This window comes from Podarcis raffonei, chromosome 8, assembly GCF_027172205.1.
Source record: "Podarcis raffonei isolate rPodRaf1 chromosome 8, rPodRaf1.pri, whole genome shotgun sequence".
Taxonomy (NCBI): Eukaryota; Metazoa; Chordata; class Lepidosauria; order Squamata; family Lacertidae; genus Podarcis; species Podarcis raffonei.
Genome location: NC_070609.1, coordinates 87,548,127 through 87,559,887, shown reverse-complemented (window position 1 = coordinate 87,559,887; position 11,761 = coordinate 87,548,127). Strand labels below are relative to the sequence as shown.

Here is an 11,761-nt window from a genome sequence, read left to right as displayed (position 1 = left end):
AAAGTGGAGTCATGGCCTTGAAGGGGTGAGCTTCTGTCATGCCTGATGCCAGCTTGAGTTTGTTCTGAATAAAGATGTTCACTCACCATCCTTTGTGTGTATCTTAAGTAGCAGGTGACAGAGAGCCCTGAGGACCCTTGCGACAGCACTTTTTCCATTGGGCCCACCCTCACTTAAATATAGTGCACCCACCTCACAGAACACCAGTTCCCCGCATTCCTACAAACTACCCCAGATTATCTTGTTGGGGACTTGTGTGAAGGAAAACTTAACAATTTGGAGTCTCAGGCAGGATTTGATCAAATAAACAAGAAAGATTTTATTAAACAAAGGAAGTTTATGACACAAAGTGGTTAAAACATGAGATACTTCAGATTATAATGTTATTTCATTTCAGTTCCTTCCCAGTTGTTGCACAGCTGTTGCCGCTTAATTCTTTGGTTCTTAAACAAGGTGGTATTTTTTGTCAGTTACACACCCCTTAGACAACCCTGCTCTGGAGGTACTCCAAGTAATAGACCCAAGGGATCACCACAGCCCTCTTAACTGGTTTGGGGATCTTTTCTTTTCATAGAATCTCTCCCCTCCTGACCGGAATGAGACCTAGGTAGACTGTAGCTCAGAGACTCCTTTTTCTAGTTTTGAAATATTCCTCAGAGTGGATGTTTCTACCCAGAACCAACTCTCTCTCTTCTTACTCCCTATCTCCCAACCTATTCTCCCAACCTCTATCCCAACCTAAAAAACTGTCTCTCAAAATCAGGCTTCCTCAACCTCGGCCCTCCAGATGTTTTTGGCCTACAACTCCCATGATCCCTAGCTAGCAGGACCAGTGGTCAGGGATGATGGGAATTGTAGTCTCAAAACATCTGGAGGGCAAAGGTTGATGAAGCCTGCTCAACATCCTCTCCTTTTCAACTCCCCCTCCTGGAACCCTGGCCAATCAGAAGCTGCCGTTGGTTAACCATTTGCTGGCAGGGAAAAAGGAAAACACCTGGTGACCCAACCTGCCATCAAAAACAAACTTTTCCGTCACAACCCTCTTCTGAGAAAATCCACTGGGTGTGAACCAGCCCTGTACAACTCAAGATGACCCAGTTTGCAGGTTGCACTGACCTGTGGCAGCTCCACAGGGCCTTGATAAGCCTCCTGGATGTGTTGTTTGGCCAGGATACTGAACATTTTGTGTGTGTGGGTGGGTCACGAGTTGTGCAGGATGACTGTCTAAAGAGCCTAGCTTGCTCCATTGACCAGTCAGGTGGCGATGAGGCATCAAGCTTTTGTTCCATTCTGGGGAGCCCTGATGTTCTCTGGCAACAACTCTGTTTCCAGCTCACAGAGGATTCACGCTGTCAGCAGCCTTTCACAGGCAGAGATCCTTTGCCTCTGAGGGTCCTCATCCGCCGCTGGTGGTTGCTCCTAGGAGAAAGTAAGTGCAATGGACTTTCTTACCTGCTGGTTTAGATTGTGAGTTTTCTGCCTTCCTTTGGGGGGTTTTAACACTTCAGCTGCAATCCAAACAATTTGCTTCCTGAGAGTTTGTGCTTATTCCAACCTACCACTCTTTTCCTCTCACTAATTGCAGCATGGGACGCGGGTGGCGCTGTGGGTAAAACCTAGGGCTTGCCGATCGCATGGTCGGCGGTTCGAATCCCCGCGGCGGGGAGAGCTCTCGTCTTTCGGTCCCAGCTCCTGCCCACCTAGCAGTTCGAAAACACCCCTAAGTGCAAGTAAATAAATAGGTACCGCTTTATAGCGGGAAGGTAAACGGCGTTTCCGTGTGCTGCGCTGGTGCTGGCTCGCCAGAGCAGCTTCGTCACGCTGGCCACGTGACCCGGAAGTGTCTGCGGACAGCGCTGGCCCCCGGCCTCTTAAGTGAGATGGGCGCACAACCCTAGAGTCGGACACGACTGGCCCGTACGGGCAGGGGTACCTTTACCTGTACCTAATTGCAGCATTGGGGGGGGGGGACACAACAGATTTCCATGAAGATCCCAGCTAGGGAGGGAAGGTCCGGTGGAGACAAATAGCCTCCCTTGCACTTGCTATTATATTGTTGCACACCAACCCAAACTTGGAGTGCTGAGAGATTCCAAGGGTTCTAGGTTTGGTTTCATTGGAATGAAGATCAGCCGAGACTGTGGTGTCTTTAGGATATATAGTTGTATTTAAACATATATACAACCTGAGCATAAAATGGAGGGGTTCACAGCATTAGCATCCTGACAGATCTCGCTTCAATAGGGACAAATGTGAGGTTCTGCACTTAGGCAGAGATAACCAGCTGCGCAAATATAAGATTTGGGACATCCAGCTTGCATGCAAAAAACAATCTAGGGATCTTAATAGACCACAAGCTTAACATGAGTCAAAAGTGTGATGCAGCAGCAAAAAGCTGATGCCATTTGAGGTGGCATCAACAGAAGTCAAGTGTCCACATTGAGGAAAGTTATACTCCTCCTCTATTCCGCCTTGGTCAGACCCCACCTGGAGTCCTGTGTCCAGTTCTGGGCACCTCAGTTTAAGAAGGATATTGGCAAGTTGCAATGTGTGCAGAGGAGGGCAGCCAAGATGAACAAGGGTCTGGAAGGCAAGCCTTATGAGGAACAGTCGAGGGAGTTGGGTATGTTTAGCCTGGAGAAGAGAACACTAAGGGCTGTCACATGGGAAATGAGCAAGCTTGTCTTCTCCTGCTTTGGAGAGTAGGACACAAACCAATGCCTTCAAGTTTCTCTCTGTCGTGTGTGTGTGTGTGTGTGTGTGTGTGTGTGTGTGTGTGTGTGTGTGTAAAAGGCCCATTCACTTGCTCTATGGCACAGAGCATCTGCTTTGGTTAGGATAATCATGATGCTTGACTTGGTGTGCCAAGTTTGCTCTCATACCTTCTACCTCTCCCTCCCCCGCCCAATACTGGACCCCAAGAATTAGAAAGGACTTGGGGCATCATGCAGACAGACCCTCCCCCAGCCCAAACCTACAACGATATGCTTATCCGCTTTGATTCTCTGCAACATGGTATTGAGCTCATGTCTAGTTAGGACGGGGAAATGAACGTGACTCTAATCTCACAATAATTGCTCTGCTTCTGCTCCACATTTGCACTTAAGAAATGCGATGCGCACACACACACACACACACACACACACACACACATGGTTTCACATGCTTTATGGATTATTAATCCTCAAGGAGCGTAAAGTCAAAAGCTCATCGGGAATCAGCGCTCTCATATTTCCCTTGTCGCAAGACATTTTTCTCACTGGAAACAAAACCCCGGCGACAGCAGTACATTCAGCACAAATGACATGGCACAGGTCGCGAGTCAGAGGCCTGACCTATACAAGGGGGAAACCTTTATGCTGTAAGTTAGGGGGCTCCCACCACTGAGGTAAAGGGCCTCGGATTTCCCTAAGCTATCAAGGCCCTGCACAGCCAGGCTGCCTTTTAATGGAACATTACTGGCCCAAACTGCACTCAAATAAATTTCAATAGGGACACTTTGGCATGGATAACCAGATGCAGAAATTTGGAGGGGGGTCAGCTGGCTTGACAGCAGGACATGAGTCAACAATGTGATGAAGTAGCAGGAAAAGCTATCGCAATTCTAGATCAAGGGAAGTAATAGAACTACTCCATTTTGCGTTGGTCAGACCTGGAGTAGAGTTTGTTTGTTTGTTTGTTCACTTTCAAAACACAGTACTTTTATTCTCCTGTATATTACAAAGCCTAAAGATGTGAAAACGCACACACACTGAGTGATTACTTCAGAAAGCAGTTTTGTGGTCTTAAAAGTTACAGTCCTGATGTTTTAAATGTTAAAGCTTTCTCCACAACCACACGTTCCCTTGATGTTTGGGTTATTGAAAATAAATTCACCGGACAGTTTGTCTTCTATATAGTCCATTTCAGTTCCTAGAAGTGTGAGTTGCGCTTTCATTTCAGTAAACACTCTAACACCATCCTGTACTACTTCCTCATCAGAGTCCCCCTTTGAATTTTGTGTATTCTAGTCTCGGGTTAAGTACTTAATTCGTTCTGGAGGTCTGTTCTTAACCTGAAACTGTTCTTAACCTGAAGCACCACTTTAGCTAATGGGGCCTCCTGCTGCTGCTGTGCCACCAGAGCATGATTTCTGTTCTCATCCTGAAGCAAAGTTCTTAACCTGAGGTACTATTTCTGGGTTGGCGGAGTCTGTAACCTGAAGTGTCTATAACCCGAGGTACCACTGTATAAGAAAGTCCATTACAGCCTCTTGTACGGACACCAACTTTAACGCCTACATGGTCAGGTTTGTCTTTAAACAGTTGTTTTATCTTCTGCACAGCAGATGGGGTCAGTGTAAGGGCGGCTCTAGGGGCCTGAATCTTCCTCTTGCTCACGGCCCGAACGGTGGCTCTGACCATGGAAGAGGTCATCTCTTCTGCTCCGCCCTTTCAGCCCCGTCTCCAATGTTGTCCATGGAAACGGCGGATGGAGTGACGCACAGCTGGGTGTCACGGCGCGTGGGTGGAGTAGAGTTTATGAAGGTTATTGACAAGCTGGAATTTGTGTTGAGGATCAGGCCGTCTAGTCCGATGCCTCTGGCAAACCTGCAAGCAGGACTTGAGCACAAGGGCAACTCTCTCAGCCTGTGGCTTCCAGCAATTGGTGTGCTGCCTCCAGCTGTAGAGGCAGAACAGAGTCATCCATGAATTTGTCTAATCCTCATTTGAAGCCATCTAGGCTGGTGGTAGGACTTGACGATCAGAAGGTCGGTGGTTCGAATCCCCGCGACGGGGTGAGCTCCCGTTGCTCGGTCCCTGCTCCTGCCAACCTAGCAGTTCGAAAGCACCTCAACGTGCAAGTAGATAAATAGGTACCACTCCAGTGGGAAGGTAAACGGCGTTTCTGTGCGCTGCTCTGGTTCGCCACATGACCTGGAAGCTGTACACTGGCTCCCTTGGCCAATAAAGCGAGATGAGCACCGCAACCCCAGAGTTGGCCACGACTGGACCTAATGGTCAGGGCTCCCTTTACCTTTACCTTGGGCTGGTGGCCACCACTGCTTCCTGCAGGAGGAAGTTCCATAGTTCCCCAGGGCTACAACTGTTTTGCACAAAGATCTGGCAACTCGGGCTTTCAGAGGAATCTCCTGGGCGCTGTGGCTTTCCCATTCGCCAAAACCATGTTAAAAACTAGGCTGTGGGACATAGATCGCCAGGAACTAATCTCAGCTGCAGAAAAAAAACATGCTCCCCTCTTTATTTTCGACTCTCTAGGGTGCAGGAATTTAATCTTAATTATTTACAATTTTTGTTTAATCCGCAAGAAAGAAGGGCCTTTCCGCTGGCTAGGTTCAGTTCTAATCCTTCTAACCTCCTTTGGGGTAGGTTTGCGGGTTTGGCAGAAGGAGACAGGATCTGCCCATGCAATGCCCACCTGGTGGAAACTCTAGCTCACATCGCCCTTAAATGTAAAATGTATGATGATCTCTGCCAACAATTTCTAGACCATCTATGTATTCCAACAGGGAAACCAGAGATGGAGGTTATGCACTTCTTATTACAGGGGAAAGACCAGGAGCTCACCAAGACAGTAGCTAAATTCCTCTATTTGATTTTTTGTCGCGGAAGTATGCTACAGGATCCTGCCCTCACTGGAAACCCACAGAGATGAGGCGGATTGCTCGCCTCTTCTGCCTTTTGGCAGGTGACTGTGCCGTTGGGGTTGCACTTATGGGCGTTCGCTTATGGGATAGCCGCGCGCAGCCTCTCCCGGACAGTGGGATTAAGGCTCCCCCAAGAGCTCCCTTTAAAGAGCGCGCAGAGCTCTTGGGGGCTTTTCTTGGGGCCTCCCACCTGCATTCGCTCCATAAGATGCACACACATTTCCCCTTACTTTTTAGGAGGGGAAAAGTGCATCTTACAGAGCGAAAAATATGGTACTTGACTTGACTTGACTTTATTGCCCCCAAGTGGCCCCTCAGGTGAGTCACTCCAACTTCTTGCCTTTTGGAGTTTTTGCTAAAGGGTTTGGGGGGTTGGGGGGGTTGGGGGCAACAGCAGAGAACTGCTGAGCCAGTGGCCTCTGGCAGTTGGCCTGTGGGTCACAGCAGCTGAAGGGTGTGTGTGTGTGTTTGGACTGGAGTATTGTTTTCTTTCCTGGGACTCAGGCTTTTGTGCAAATGAGTCATGTGAGTGGCAAGCCCTGGAGGGCCAATGGCTCAGCAATTTCACCCTCTTTGTTGTGCTGCTGTTCCCAGAAGCTTCTGCCCTGTCATTAGGCCTGGCTTATTGTGTTGAGTGCAGGGACTTTTCAGTTTACAGGAAAGAGCCAGTAAGGGCTCATCCACACGTAACTTTTCCCCTGCGCTTTCTAGGCACAGGCCTGTGCTTTCCTGGTTCATGTCTGAGCACTTTTTCCATTTTCTTTGCCCTGCCTACCGCATGCCCCAAGAAAACCTGCTTTTGATGCTGAATCAGGGTGGCGCTGTGGGTTAAACCACAGAGCCCAGGACTTGCTGATCAGAAGGTTGGCGGTTTGAATCCCCACGACGGGGTGAGCTCCCATTGCTCGGTCCCAGCTCCTGCCAACCTAGCAGTTCGAAAGCACGTCAAAATGCAAGTAGATAAATAGGTACCACTCCAGTGGGAAGGTAAACGGTGTTTCCGTGCGTTGCTCTGGTTCACTAGAAGCGGCTTAGTCATGGTGGCCACATGACCCGGAAGCTGTACGCCGGCTCCCTCGGCCAGTAAAGCGAGATGAGCGGCGCAACCCCAGAGTCAGCCACGACTGGACCTAATGGTCAGGGGTCCCTTTACCTTTACAGAACAAACGGCAATCTGGGTTTTCCGTGAGAGAGGAGGCTTTTGCAGGGAAAGTGGCGAGGCAACATGATAGACGTTTGGCTTGGAGAAAGTGTTTAGAGAAAAGCTTTCCTCCCTCTCTCAAAAAACTCGGCCTTCTGGGCAACCAATGAAGCTGAGGGCTGGACAGTTAAAAGGAAGGATTTCTCACGCAGTGCAGAGTTGAACTTTGTAGCTTTGGGAGTAAGTGGTGGGTGCCAACCTGGATGGCTTTAAAAGCGGATTGGGCAAATCCATGGAGGATTATTAAGCAATCATTGGCTACTAGCCAGGATGGCTCTGTTGTGCCTCCACAGTTGGAGGCAGCGATGCCCCTGAACACCAGTTGCTGGAAACCACATGAGGGGAGAGAGGGCTCTTATTCTGGGATCCTGCTCATTGGCCACTGTGAAAACAGGATGCTAGACTAGATGGGGCTCCTTTGGCCTGATCCAGCAGGCTCTTCTCGTGTTCTGATGTTCTTCTTCTTCTTCATCATCATCATCATATTAATAATAATTTATTATTTGTACCCCACCCATCTGGCTGGGTCTCCCCAGCCACTCTGGGCGGCTTCCAACAAAGATTAAAAATAAATTAAAATGTCACACATTAAAAACTTCCCTAAACAGGGCTGCCTTCAGATGTCTTCTAAAAGTCTGGTAGTTGTTGTTCTCTTTGACATCTAGTGGGAGGGCGTTCCACAGGGCGGGTGCCACTACCAAGAAGGCCCTGTGCCTGGTTCCCTATAGCTTTGCTTCTCGCAGTGAGGGAAATACCAGAAGGCCCTCGGCGCTGGACCTCAGCGTCCGGGCAGAACGATGGGGGTGGAGACTCTCCTTCAGATATACTGGACCGAGTCCATTCAGGGCTTTAAAGATCAACACCAACACTTTGAATTGTGCTCGGAAACGTACTGGGAGCCAATGTAGGTCTTTCAAGACCAGTGTTACGTGGTCTCGGCGGCCACATAAACCAACCTTCTGCCTGGAAACCAGTAAAGCAAATGCCTTTTTGTGCCTGAGACACATTCCATGCCAGACTTTGCCAGGATGCCACCTCTAAGCTGAGGCATCCCAGAATGGCTGCAACTCTCTCAGGAGCAGGCAGGGTTAGAATCCAGGACTCTTCTGTGGGGAGTCACTCAGGCTGCAGGGAAAAGGCCAGGATTATTGCTTTAGCCTACTGTGCTCTGCTACAGCTACAGAGCCCACCAAGGTCTTCCCTTGGCTCCCTCTAGCTCAGGCATAGGCAAACCCCGGCTCTCCAGATGTTCGGGACTACAATTCCCATCATCCCTAGCTAACAGGACCAGTGGTCAGGGATGATGGGAATTATAGTCCCAAACATCTGGAGGGCCGGAGTTCGCCTATGTCTGCTCTAGCTAACTTGACGCTTTCAGCTAAAGCCTCAGCCCAGGTCTGCCTTCCCACCCCTGGTGCATTGGCCCAGAACCTCCATCAGTCCCAGCCAGCACAGCCACCTGCCTGCTAGGGTTGCCAACTGACCACTGCAGTGCAGCTGCAATGCAGCAATGTGGGGAATGGATTCTCAGCTCTGGTCTGCCCATGGAGCACAGCGGTGCCATGAGGGCTGGACTTCAGGCCCAACATCCTTCAGGGCCTGCAGAGAACCCAGAGAGCTGAGTTTCCTGCTTTGCTGCTGGACTGTGAAATAAAAAAATTAAGGTCTTATATATATAACAAATGTTCATAAATGTACCAAGCAAACACGTACATAAATACATAAACCACATGTCTGAAGCAGCACAGGAAAACAGCCATGAAGCCATTTTGGCTCCCAAACTGACCAAATGTTTTCTCTGCAAAGTCAAAGGAAAATGGAAAAGCCTCCCCACTGTCTTTTCCTTCACAAATCCTGTCTTAAGGGTATGTCTGTCTATGAATAATGTGAGCCTGTGACCTGGCTCAGGTACTAAGTATTTATCATTACAAAAGACTGGCCAGGCTCCCCAGGGTATCAATCCAGTAAACATTAACAGGTAACCTGCCAGACAGGAGGTAAACAACGCGCTCAGATTTCTGGTAAACAATGCACTCAGATTTCTGCTGTAGACCACCCCTTTCTGTGATATAGGTTTGATGTGTCGGGGGTGGTGGTCTTGAGCTACACACCTTCTGTGATGTATGTATGATATTTCTAGGGGTGGTCGTGGACTCCAGAGCAGGCAATTTTAAATGTCTATATAAGGGCGGGCACACCTGGGTTCTGGGTCCTCCTTTCCTGCATGTGAGGGGAGCACCCTGTTGCAACAGTTCAATAAAGATCAGGCTTACGAGCTGCTTTGCTTCTCAATATTCTCTGGTTGGCCTTTGTTGTTTTTCTCCAACCGATGGAGAACCTGCAAAGGACTCTATAAGGGCTCTTGGGTCCCCCATAAGGGAATAAGGGCAGATTTTCGTTTATTACAACTGGATGAACCTTGGAAGTCGCTTCCGACTCTACAATTCTAGGATCTTTCACCTTCTTTTTCTGTTTCAGATACAACACCATGAGGAAGAGCTGGTCTGCCTGGTACTGGGTCGTGGTGCTCCTGGTCGCTCTCGTCAGCGAGCCTGCCTTTTGCCGCAGGGGAGGAGGAAGAGGAGGTGGTGGAGGTGGCAGCAAAAGCGGAGGGTCATCGCGTGGCGGGTTCCACTCCCTGCCAAAGAGCAGCAGCAGCAGTAGTGGGCAAAGCTCCAGCAGCAGCCGCGGCGCGAAAGTGGCAGGGGCCGCAGCAGTGGGGGCAGCCGTGGGATACGGCCTGAGCTCCCTCGGGAGGTCTCGCTTCTCCCGAGGAGGGCAAGGCTCTTCGTCGGCTGGCAAGCAGATGTCGCAGCCCGGATTCCAGAACCCCAACTGGTCGGACCCCATGATGGAAGGCGAGCTCTACAGTCAAGCGGCCAAGGACCCCCAGGCAGGGACCCTCCTGACCTTCTCCCCCGTGGTGTGGGGCGTCACCTGCCTCCTGCTCCAGGGCTGAGGCAGAGCCCTATCGTCCCCAGAGAGGAGCAGGCCCTGGAGGGCATTGTGTGCTGTGCTGTGAAGGATGGCGTTGGTGGTAGCTTGTAGTGAGAAAGAGGCTGGTGTGAGGTTCAGCAGTGGCAAAGGTCAGGGCCAGCCTGCCCATGAAGAGTTTGAAGAGTTTGGATTTGATATCCCGCTTTATCACTACCCTAGGGAGTCTCAAAGCGGCTAACAATCTCCTTTTCCCTTCCTCCCTCACAATAAACACTCTGAGGTGAGTGGGGCTGAGAGACTTCAAAGAAATGTGACTAGCCCAAGGTCACCCAGCAGCTGCATGTGGAGGAGCGGGGAATTGAACCCGGTTCACCAGATTACGAGTCCACTGCTCCTAACCACTACACCACACTGGCTCTCATGAGGTGGGCTAAGGCAGCGACACCCCAAGAGGCAGTGCCCATGCCGGTGCCCCACTGCCAGTGGAGAAGCGGTGGCGGCTTCCAATTGTTAACGGAGAAATCTGAAGGCTCCCTTGGACAAAAAACAAGGACACCAGCCAGGAATACCAGAGCAAAACAGCAGCCAGTAGGCTTGGTCTTTATTGAAGACTGTTGCGACCGGACTCCCACCTGCCACAAGGTGGAACAAGATGGAAGCCCCCAACAAAAGAGCCCCCCAAATTTTATTAGCTGCTAATCCCCATGTTACATCCCCCCTAAACTACATCACTAATACATCATGCCTACATCATGAAAGGGGAGGTTTGGTGGCAGTAATCTGAGCATCCTGGACCCTGCCCCATGGTTCCCCTTGCCCTCCACCAAACACCCATCAAGTGTAACAAAAAAGATATTTACATCTCCCTGTTTCCCAGCCAAGTTAATCACATCCTTTTGTCTTCATCTGGGTTTGTTATTTCTGGAATGGCTACCTGTCTGGCACTCAGGTATCAGGATGCCAGGAATTATCACTCAGGCAGAGGGGCTGCTGAGTAGCTGAGCTCACATGTCTATAGGAATTTCTGAAGTTTTCCCAGTGAGCCAGGACATAGATACATTAATCAGTGAATTCTTACATTTGGTATCGTGCAGCAGAGGCCCTTTGAACAGATAGGAAGAAACTGTCATGAAAAGTTTGTGGGGGCAAATCACAAAAGTCACAAAAGAGATTGTGCTGCTTTTGGTAGTGGGCTACATGTGCATGATATCTTTGGAGGGGCAACCCCCCCCAACCTATACCTAAATTCCTGCAACACGACGAGAAATCTCGCCAGAACCTTACAAGTTCTAACCGGAACCCGGTGCTGCTGTCCGCTCTTTGCTGGCACTGCCACACAGCCCATAGCTTTGGCAGGGCAGGGAGACTTCGGCAGCAGAGCAGACCTTTCACTTTGGCCTCAGGCGGCGTAAAGGCAGGGGCCACCCCTGGTGAAGGTAGAAGTTTTAAAACAGGGGTGGAGGATCCCTTGCATCAAAGGGTAGGGTGCCCAAAAGAAGCCTCTCACACTCCCTTTACTTGAGCAACTGCAACACGTCAACCCCTCACTCCCAAGAGGCTGGGTGAAGTGGGCACCTCAAGGAGAACCCAAAAGGGGCCACCCAGCTCTGCTGCTGGTCTCCCCGGCTTCTAGGGGAAGAGAGGGATGGGCAGCTAAGCTCTGCAGAACACCTCCCTCTGGGGGCCTGGACAATAATAATAATAATACATTATTTACGGTATATCCCGCCCTCCCCAGCCGAAGCCGGGCTCAGAGAGGCTACCAACAATAAAACGATACACGTTCTAAAATCAATTCATTCTAAAATCAATTCAAAATCAAATTAATGGCAACCATTGGGCTAGAGTTCTGTGAGGATTACCAAAGAAGGGGGTCAGGCTGTGCCTCAGCCAAAGGCCTGGTGGAACAGCTCCGTCTTGCAGGCCCTGCGGAAAGATGTCAAGTCCCGCAGGGCCCCAGTCTCTTGCGACAGAGC

General features: G+C 50.0%; 1 protein-coding gene across 1 annotated transcript; it reads left to right on the top strand.

Moving 5' to 3' along the window:
* Positions 1 to 622: 622 nt before the first annotated feature.
* On the top strand, positions 623 to 10,947 carry LOC128420010 (keratin, type I cytoskeletal 10-like). The gene is made up of 2 exons (XM_053401352.1): positions 623 to 1,429; positions 9,327 to 10,947. Exon 2 carries the CDS (start codon positions 9,337 to 9,339, stop codon positions 9,805 to 9,807), a length of 471 nt encoding a protein of 156 aa, XP_053257327.1. The 5' UTR covers positions 623 to 1,429; positions 9,327 to 9,336; the 3' UTR covers positions 9,808 to 10,947.
* Positions 10,948 to 11,761: the final 814 nt, after the last annotated feature.